A 10,131-nucleotide genomic window follows, 5' to 3' on the forward strand; every position below is an offset into this window, starting at 1 on the left:
GACTCTGATGCAGAGGAATCCATCCCTTCTGCTTCTCCTGAGGATTACTCTTTTGGAGAGATTTTGAATACTTTAAGGGAACATTTTCACTGGCAGAGTCAGGACTTCTCAGAATCTAAAAAGAGGCTTAGGGATTTTCTTCTTCTTCCTCAGCATAGGCCTTTGGCAATACTTTCCTGTATTAGACATTGTTGATGATGTGTTCTCGGAATCAAGCATGGCTCCTGATTCCCTGCCTTCAGCTCTTAGTAAGCCAGACAGATATTACAGGGTTCCTGACTCCTACACATTTCTTTTCAAAAATCCTGCTGCTGACCCTGAAACTATTTCTCAGGGTCCCAAGGGTGTTAAGGCTTCTACAGCCAAAAAATCCTACCCCTTCTGATAGAGATTCCAGAGCACTGGATAGATGGGGAAAGAAGGTTTATACGTCTGCAACCTTGGCAATCAGGGCCTTAAACTGCCAGTTTCATATGTTTAAATATCAACACAAATAAAGAATTACAGGATTTTTTGCATTCAGCAGAACAGGTTGGAAAGCATACTTTGCAATGTGGTTTTGATTCCTTGGAGGCCTCTTGCAGGGCTGCCGTAACTGGATCTGTGATAAGAAGGCATGCCTGGCTCAAGGAGCAAAATCTGCCTGATCATGTTAAAGCTAAATTGTTGGATGCCCCTTTACAGCAGGACAGTCTGTTTGGTAATAAGGCAGAAGAAGTTTTAAAGAAAATGGAAGACAAAGCTAAATCTATGCAAACTGTAGAAGATCTCTTGCAAGTGCAGCCACCCAGGTTCAGTAGACACTGGCCTGCTAAGAATTGGTCCTTTCCTGTGTCCAACAGAGCCACTCAGGGCAAACCCAGATGCTCCAAAGGCTCCAGATATCTATCACAAGGATCTTACAGGTCAAAGCAATGGGGTGCCTCCGCCTCCAAGTCAGGAGGTAACAAAGCACAACCCTACAGTAAACAGTCTCTATGACTTTCCTCTGCCATCTCCAAGCACTTATCTTTTGGCCGCCCCCTTGGGGGGAAAACTAGAACTTCATGCTCAAAATTGGCATTTAATTACCCAGGACAAGAAGGTATTAAACATAGTATCTCAGGAGTACAGATTTCATTTCCACACGTTGGCAATTCCAAACAGATGGCCAGATCTGCCACCAAACCAGTGGACAGAGGCCCAGAAACAAGTCATGTCCCTCATGGATATGGGGGCTATTCAACCTGTGCCAGAAATGGAAAAAGGACAAGGATTTTATTCAAGACTTTTCTGGTACCCAGAAAAGACTAATCATGGCGTCCAATTCTGGACTTATCAATTCTAAGTACGTTCTTGGACATTCCAAAATTCAAAATGCTGACTTTACAACAGCTACTGCCTATGCTAGGCAAGAATGCCTGTTTGATAACTCTAGACTTAAAAGAGGCATACCTGCATATCCCAATAAGGGAATCTTGCAGAAGATACCTCCGCTTCAAAGCAGGCTTTTTGCATTACCAATTCTCTGCACTGCCCTTTGGCTTATCTACTGCGCCAAATTCTTTACAAAGTGCCTGGCACCAGTAATTGCATTTTGCAGACAAAGAAACATTCAAATTTATCCTTAACTGGACGATTGCCTCATTCAGGCAGAGGACAGGGACACTCTTCTTCAACTTCTGGCGCTTGTAAAAAGGCTTCTAGCATGCCTAGGGTACACCATAAATGAAAAGAAATCACAACTGGTACCCTCTCAAATGATTGCATTCCTGGGTGCAAGCTTGAATACAACTGCCCAGATGGCTTACCCTCATGCCAGACAAACAAATTCAATTGGCAACATACTTCAAACAAGGGGCAACAAAAACACAGCTATCTGCAAGACAAATTCTGCAGGCTTTGGGGTTCATGGCATCCTGCATTCTACTAATTCCATATGCGAGACTGCATATGAGGAAACTTCAATGGTATCTAAAAAGCTTATGGAGTCAACATTGTCACAGCCTGGAAACAATGATTCCTCTCATTCCCTGCCTGCAACAGGAGTTTCTTTGGTGGGCAGAGGCATGTCACCAAAACAAGGGACTGTCATTCATTCTACCCCCTGCCACCCAAACCCTAACTACAGACGCATCAGACTATGCTTGGCGGGCCCATCTGGCAGGGAGATGCATTCAGGACAAATGGAGCTCAAACCAAATGCATCTACATATCAACCAGAAAGAAATGCTAGCTGTTCAGAATGCTCTGACAGCCTTCAAGGACTTCCTTCATCCAGGACACCTACTGATAAAGATGGACAACACCACAGTTATGTGGTACATAAACAAGCAGGGAGGCACCGACTCCTACCCCCTTTGCAGACTAGCCATGGCCTTGTGGAACATAGTCTTGACTTACCAAATACATCTTCAAGTTCAGTTCCTGCCAGGAAAGCAACATACTCTGGCAGACGACCTAAACAGAAATCTTATGGACCCGCATGAATGGAAACTGGATCCACAAATCTTCAGCATGTTAACACAGAAATGGGGGAGCCCAGACATAGTTTTGGGGAGAGGCAAATAGATCTATCAGTTGGAAAAATTCTGCACAAGAACTCATCACAAAAAAGCATGGAAAGTGGATGCTCTATCCTTCAGCTGAAATAACCTATCAGTCTATGCCTTTCCCCCTCTGCCTCTACTCTCCAAGGTCTTACTAAAAGTCAGACAGGAAAAACCAAAAATGATTCTAATTGCTCCGGACTGGCCTCGCCAACACTGGTACTCGCTTCTAAGGAATATGTCACACCTTCCTCCGTGGTACTTGCCGCAAACACCTCACCTATTGTCTCAGCAGAACTATCAAATTCTGCACACTCAGCTCCAAACTCTGAATCTTGCAGCATGGCTAATCAAGTAATTTCACCAACCACATCTCTCAGTAAACCTGTGATGGATGTCATTTTGGAGGCCAGAAGTACTAGAATATTTTATGTTGATAAATGGAAGAGATTCTGTGCTTGGAACCAAGCACAAGGAATAGACACAGCAAAGCCCAATATTCCACAGATTTTGCAGTACTTAACTGAGATGCTTCACAAGGCCCTATCGTTTTCTTCAATAAAAATCCATGCCTCTGCCATCTCTGCTCCTTACAACACAGAGCCTCCCCTCTTTTCTCATCCCCTGCTAAAACAGTACCTCAGAGTGGCCAAAAAATGAAGGCCTCCCAGGAGAGTGCCAACTCCTGCATGGGACCTCAATTTTGTGCTGGAAAAACTCACCCTACCTTCTTTTGAACCAGCAGCTACTGCGGATATAAAATTTCTTTCTTGGAAGACGGCCTTCGTTTTGGCAGTCACTTCAGCTAGAAGGGTTTCAGAACTACAGGCTCTCATGGCAGTGGAGCCTTTCATTATATCTTACCTGGACAGGGTGGCCCTCAGGACCAATCCTTCGTTTATGCCTGAGGGTGGTATCCAGTGTGGCTCTTAACCAGACCATTCTCCTGCCAACTTTTTTCCCAAATCCGCAGAACAAGGGCGAGCGGATTCTGCATTCATTGGATGTACACAGACAACTAAGATTCTACTTAAACAGGACAAAATTTCTAAGAAAGTCTGAGCAACTACTGGTGGCATTTGCTGCAGGATCAGAGGGGAAGGCTATATCAAAGCAGACTATTTCTAAATGGATAAGCCATTGCATTTGTTTCTGCTACTTGCACCATGGTAAACCTGTGCCCAGGGGGATCAGATCCCATTCCACCAGGGCTGCTTAGACTTCAGCAGCTTTTCTCAGAGGGGGTCCCTACCAGAGACATTCTAGAAGCTGCTACTTGGAGCTCAGTTCATACATTCACAAAGCATTACCATGTACCTCTTTTTTTCTAAATCCAGGGCAGGCTTTGCCACTGCAGTCCTCCAGGGCCTTATAGCTGCTCCTAATGCTGTTTAGTTCCATCCTCCCATCCATAGCTTTGGGATTCTACCCAAATGTAATGACTGCAACAGTGAAACACGAAGAACATAGTACAGTTGTGTACACTTACCATAAATGTAGATGTTCGAGTGTATTCACTGTTGCAGTCCGGGTTACCCACCCGCCAGCCCCCTTTCTATACCTTTTCTTTCCTTCACTATGCTCAAAAATCTTTGTGGTGTATTTGCTTTTAGTTGAAGGTAAATGTTATGTGTTCTAAAGTGCATTTATATATTTATAGTTTTATATATATATATATATATTTTTTTGCTCCCCATTTGGGGGACACCTGACATCTGGGGCAAGAAAAACGTATTAAAATGGCGTCGGCTGCACGTTTTATACCCCTGATGACCTGACGTCATGGAAGAGGAGACAGCAACCAACGCAGGACCCAAGACTTTGTTATTCAGGCCGACTGAGGTCAACCTGCCAGCAGATTACCCAAATGTAATGAGTGCAACAGTGAATACACTCGAACATCTACATTTATGGTAAGTGTACACAACTGTACTTTCTCTTTTGCATCTAGTAAGTTTAATAACGCCCTTATCACCATTTTTGTTCATTGTAAATAGTTTGGTGCTGAAGATGGACACAACCTAGTCTTGGTTCTCTGTTTACTAAAATATCTAGCTGGCACTATAAGCAGACACTGCACCTTTATTAAGGCTGTGGTTTTGGGGGATCTGTTTACATATCGACTGTTATCCCTACTTTTTTTTTTTTTTTAGATTTGCCATCTTTTGTTCTGCTCGTCTCCCTTTCTGTTTTATTTTTTATAAAATATTGTAGTGTACACATCTGAGCCAGTTATATAACCAGACCAGTTCTCCTAAGCCACCCATGAAAAGAAGCAGTTGTGCCTAATAAGACTTGCTGCTTAACACACAGGTAAATTACAACTTAAAACTACATCATTTACTGTTGGTGTCAGACTTCAGCAAGCACACATGGCAGTAATGAAGATTAATATACTGGTGCTGGCCATGTAATTTTCTGCTGTTATCAGAAATGTCTAAAATAATAGCCTTAAGTTTTCTGCCTTGTATATATATTTGATCTATTCCTTTAAAATACAAGTGGTTGTTTTCAAAATGATTTTTTCCTTTGTTTTCCTGTTTTTAAAATAATTTAATATAGACATTGAAAAATGTTTCTAAGTTTGAATTTAAATATAGACATTTGCATAGTATAGTTTTGGGTAGGCCCTTTTTTGGACAGTTTCTTTGACTTTTCTGCTGTTCAGTTTTCCTAGTTGTGAAGCTGATTCAAAACTGTCACGTGTAAAACAACACTTTATAATGAATATCTTCGGTCTTTTCCACAGAAAAATGAAGGGATCAGACAATCAAGAAAAATTAGTTTATCAGATCATTGAAGATGCAGGCAACAAAGGTAATTTAATACGGGAGACTTTTTTTCATTTTTTGCTCTCATTGTCTATTTTTCAGCCTTTTTGATACATCTGTTAGTATATCTGTTGTCTGGATAGTGTGATAGAATAAAATGTGAAGTGGAAAGAGAAATAACTGCACTAAGAAGTATGAGAGAGACAACAGCCAGACCGTTTTTCTCTAAGAAAAAAATGATTCTGTAAATTCAGAAAACAATGCGATTACAGACACTCAGAAAAATCGAATTGTACTTGCATATGCCAGTGACATCAACTATGTCTTTGCTATCAAAGAAAATTGGAAAATTTTAACAACAGATACAGCAGTAAAGGATATAGTAAGAGGGTTCCTATCAGCATTTCGAATGTTGAAAACGGCAAATTTAATTTAATCGAACTGAAATGTTCGAAATCTCAGAAGAGCGAACATCAATGTCTTTCCCAGGGAAAGAAATTGGTGGGCTGTCATCGGAGTTTGCTATTTCCTCCACTGTGGTGCAGTCTCGGAGTTGGTATATTTAAGTAGGGGGGTGGGGGAGGCGCAGCCCCCCATGTTGGGGGGTGTGGGGGTGTGAAGTCCCCCACTTCTGTCAGTGTTTAAAGTATTGAAATTTTTTTTTTTTTTTTTTTTTTTGCACAGAACACCGATTTCTTTCCCTGGGAAAGAAATCGATGTTGTTATGTAGTCCAATCTCGCTTTCATTTTTATCCATGGGTTCGGAGCCGAACCTCGTCTCTGACTTGGCCATACTCTAGCTCGAAGTTTTCAATTGACTCGTGGTAAGAGGTATCCCATCATGCAATAGGTCTATTCCCAGATCTCGTTTGCCGCTCGTTATGCTCAGATGTGGTCTCGCTTTTGGCCGTTGCTAAGTATACTGTTTATAAACTTTTTATAAACTTTTCACTTGTTGCTCAAAAAAGCTAATTTCGTAGCTCTGTGTGTGTGGTAGTGGTGTTATACTGCCTTTGTTTTGCTTCTCTTGCTGTTTTTGTGTCCTTTTCTTTGGCCGTTTTGGTATCCTGTTCGTTTCCTTTCTTCCCATGGGCTAGGCCCATTTCAGTTAGAGGACCTCGTCCTCCCCATTGTTTCCATGTTGTCTTTGGTTTGGTGCTCCATTCTGTTAGCTTATTAGTGTTGTTATGTCTGGCTAGTGGTGCTATCCTGCCTTTGTTTCCCCGGACTAGGCCCGTTTAAGTTAGTGGACCTAGTCCTCCCTGTAGTCTTTTTCCCTCCAGTTACTAGGCCGTTTTTAGTTAGAGGCTCTAGTTTCCTGTGCGGGGTTTAGTTGGCTCCAGTGTGTGTACGTACTGCTTTGTAACTGTGTGTGTTCTCTTTTATTTAGCATGTCCAAGGATTCTAAGGAACGCAGGCCTTCAGGCTTTAAAAAGTGTGTTGAATGCAACAATAAAATGTCTTTGACTGATGGGCACTCCGTGTGCATGTACTGCTTGGGGGCTATTCACCTGCAGGAGTCCTGCTTGTTTTGTCATTCCTTCAGTCTCGTGTACTACAGGAAAGGAAGAACAAGCTCATTTTGAAAGGACTGCTTAAACACTCCTTCGGGGAAGACTTGGCTAAGCCTTCCAGTGTCTTATCCTCTCCAGCTAAAAAGGACAAAAAGGCTTCTAAGAAGCATTCTCCGGCTCCCTCTGTTTCTTCGGAGCCACCAGAAAAAGTTGCTAGAACAGCTTCTCCTTCTTCGGTTCCATTGCCTTCGGTGCCGACAGAAGGTAGTGTCTTGACTAAGTCTGTATTGGCTCCCAGCCTTTCGGAGCCAGTCACGGATATTTTGGTTCAGAGCCGGCCTCCAGTTGTTCTACCGGCTTCTCCTTCATGCAAGTCCTTTTCTGTAGGGAGATCCAGATCTCCAACTATATCCTCCAGGTCCTCGAGGACCCTTTCCAATGAGGACGTTGATAGAGTGGTGACGAAACTGCTTCAGTCATCGGTGTTGGCCAAATTGATTTCGGCTCTGACGCAATCGGCTCCAGAGCCTATGGCGTCTTCATCCTTTGTTGTTCCTCCTCCAAGCCTTTCTCGGCCTTCGGAACCATAGTTGTCAGTTCCGTCAGGTGCCGTTAGGTCGATTCCAGTAGCCTTGCCTGGCCTCTTGGTTCCGATTTCCACTCTGACCCCATCGGCTCCGTCCACGGGGTTGAGGGTCCACGATTCTCTGGTCGGACCCGAAGGGGAGGGCTCGGATTGATCTTCATCGGTTCCGAGCCTTCGTCTCGGTGCTTCGGCTTGAGTGAGCTTGGACCCGACATCTGCTTCGGACCTCATCTCCTCGGTGCCGAGGGCTACTACTGTATCCTCTACAGTTAGTCAGCCTTCAGTGCTGGGGGGATCAGCCTTTGAGGTTATGAGGAGCGTGCTGGCCAGGTCATCAGCTGCATCCTACGGCACCAATACTCTGCCCCCTCCGGTACCGGTGTCAGTTTCGGATCACCCTCTATCCCTGGACAGCGGTGACCTAAAGCCTCAGGATACCTCCATGAGTGGTCCCCAACTTTCTGACGTCTCCCTAGAGTTTTTATCTGAGGAGCCCGCCAGAAAGAGATTGTGTAAGAGGAAGCACCTCGACTCCCCGGATGAGTCTCTCATGTCGGACACTGACCTCGAGGAGTCACAGGGGTTCCCCAAGTCGTCTTCTGAAGATATCTCTTTTTCCGATATCCTTGAGATCTTGAAGCAGAGAGGCGGCTGGCCCTCCAAATCCCCTTCTGATGAGGAGTCGGTGTTCCTGAAGGCTTTCGGGTCTCAACCCTCTGCCTCTTGGGTTTCTCCCCCCTTTCGATGAGCTACTAGATCTTGTCTGTCGAAAGGTGTGGGAAACTCCTGACACTGTGGAACCGGTCCCTAGGAGACCCAATAAGTTTTTGTCAACGCCCACTAACAAGGAATATCTAACAAAAGGCGTTCCGGTGGCAGCAGCCACCAAAAAGGAACTTGCTGAAACTTCGTCTACCATCCATCCGCCTAACAAGGAGTCCTGGGCTGTGGACAGGTATGGTAAGCATGTGTTTACCTGAGCGGCCTTTACACTGCGGTCGCTGAACTATTTGACGCATTTTACAAGGCTCCAGAGAGATCTCCTAAAAGATCTAGGAGATTCTCTACAGGGTAACATTTCTGATGCCGTGGCACAGAAGGTCAATGCACAGATGTCTACCATAAATTCCCTTACCAACTCTTCCATGAGGCTGATCTCATATACAGCCGATGGAGCGAGTAGGGCAGTGGGTTCCAGAGTCTCTCTTAGGAGACACTCCTGGATGCTCCTGTGCAATTTTGCGGAGGCCTTCAAGTCTGCGTTCACCAATGCCCCCTTTGACGGTTCATCGTTGTTCGGAACCAAGGTGAAGGACACTCTCAGTAGGTACTAGCAGGAAGTAAAAACCCTGTCTGCCATGGGAGTCCATTTTTCCATGCCTTCTAGACCTTACCCCAAGGGCCAGAAGGGTGGGAAAATGTGGTTCAGGAAGTCGCAGAGGTTTTTTCATGACACACAAAGTGATTCCCCTTCCAGAGGCAGGGGAGGGGGTGGAAATTCAGGTATACACCGCCCTAGAGGCAGAGTAGGCCTGTGTAACCAAGGGGACCGTGATTCCTTTCGTGGTTCTCCCTACCAGAGCTCCTGAAGGGAGGCCTGACTGTGCGTCTCTGGAGCCGGTCGGGGGTCACATTTCTTTGGCAAGACGTCACCCAAGACGAGTGGGTATTAAAGGTAATTTCCAGAGGTTATCATATTCCCTTCTCTTCTCCTCCTCCGCCAACCAAGAGAATCCCAGACATTCCACCCAGTCACAGGGACTCCGCAACCTTTAGAAATAAAAAAGTTGCATTCAAAGGGAGCCAACCAGCTTGTCCCTGCAGACCAAGTAGGATTAGGGACTTACTCCAGATTCATTTTGGTGCCCAAAAGAACAAGGGGACCTCTGAAACCCATCTTGGATCTCGCCCGAATGAACCTTCATGTACAAAAGTCCAAGTTCCGCATGGTCACCTTACAGTCAATACTCCCTCTGCTAGGGAAAGATGTGTGGATGTGCTCCATTGACCTCAAAGATGCTTACTACCATATCAAAATGGACAGGGCATCGAGAAGTCATCTACGCTTCCGGCTGGGAGCCAGTCATTTTTAGTTTTGTGCTCTGCCCTTTGGTCTCACCACAGCCCCCAGGGTGTTCACCAAATGCATGGCAGTGGTAATGGCTCCTTTCTGCCACCACCAGGCATCTACTGTTACAGACCAGGGGCGCCACCATTACACTGTGCCAAAGGTTAGGAATTACTCTAAACTTTAAAAAAAATCTGCCTTGTTGCCCTCGCAGCGTGTCACTTTATTGGTGCAGAACTAGATATGGTGCTCATGAGGGCCTTCTTACCAGAAGAGAGAATTCAGGCTCTACAACAGCAGGTCTATGCCTTACTACCATTGAGGAAGGTCAAGGCAAAAGTGGTCCTCTAGTTATTAGGGACCATGGCTGCCACGATTGTGCTAGTTCCCCTTGCCAGACTACACATGAGGGTTTTTCAGTGACTGCTTTTCGCCCCATGGTCACTACAGCCTCATCCACTCTCCCATTCTATTCTGATTACGGGCACGTGCAAGCAGGATCTACGCTGGTGGCTTCAGGCCAGCAATCTCAAGGTGGGCAAGCCTTTTGTTCCATCTTCTCCAGTTGCCACAGTGACGGCAGATGCCTCCCAGATCAGGTGGGGGCCATTATCTCGGCAGGACAGTCCAAGGCACATGTCAGGATCACGAGACCCATTTGCAT

The 10,131-nt window shown here is 45.2% G+C and overlaps 1 protein-coding gene across 1 annotated transcript in view; it reads left to right on the forward strand.

The window, feature by feature from the left end:
• The window catches only part of POLR3F (RNA polymerase III subunit F), a 1,043,854-nt gene that overhangs the window by 457,694 nt on the left and 576,029 nt on the right, over nucleotides 1-10,131 (forward strand). The window contains exon 4 of the mRNA XM_044056984.1: nucleotides 5,278-5,345. Within this exon, the coding sequence (XP_043912919.1) occupies nucleotides 5,278-5,345 (68 nt within the window). The remainder of the gene's footprint in view (nucleotides 1-5,277; nucleotides 5,346-10,131) is intronic.

The sequence above is a fragment of the Protopterus annectens genome, chromosome 1.part2 (assembly GCF_019279795.1).
Source record: "Protopterus annectens isolate FY-2018-M chromosome 1.part2, PAN1.0, whole genome shotgun sequence".
Classification (NCBI taxonomy): Eukaryota; Metazoa; Chordata; order Ceratodontiformes; family Protopteridae; genus Protopterus; species Protopterus annectens.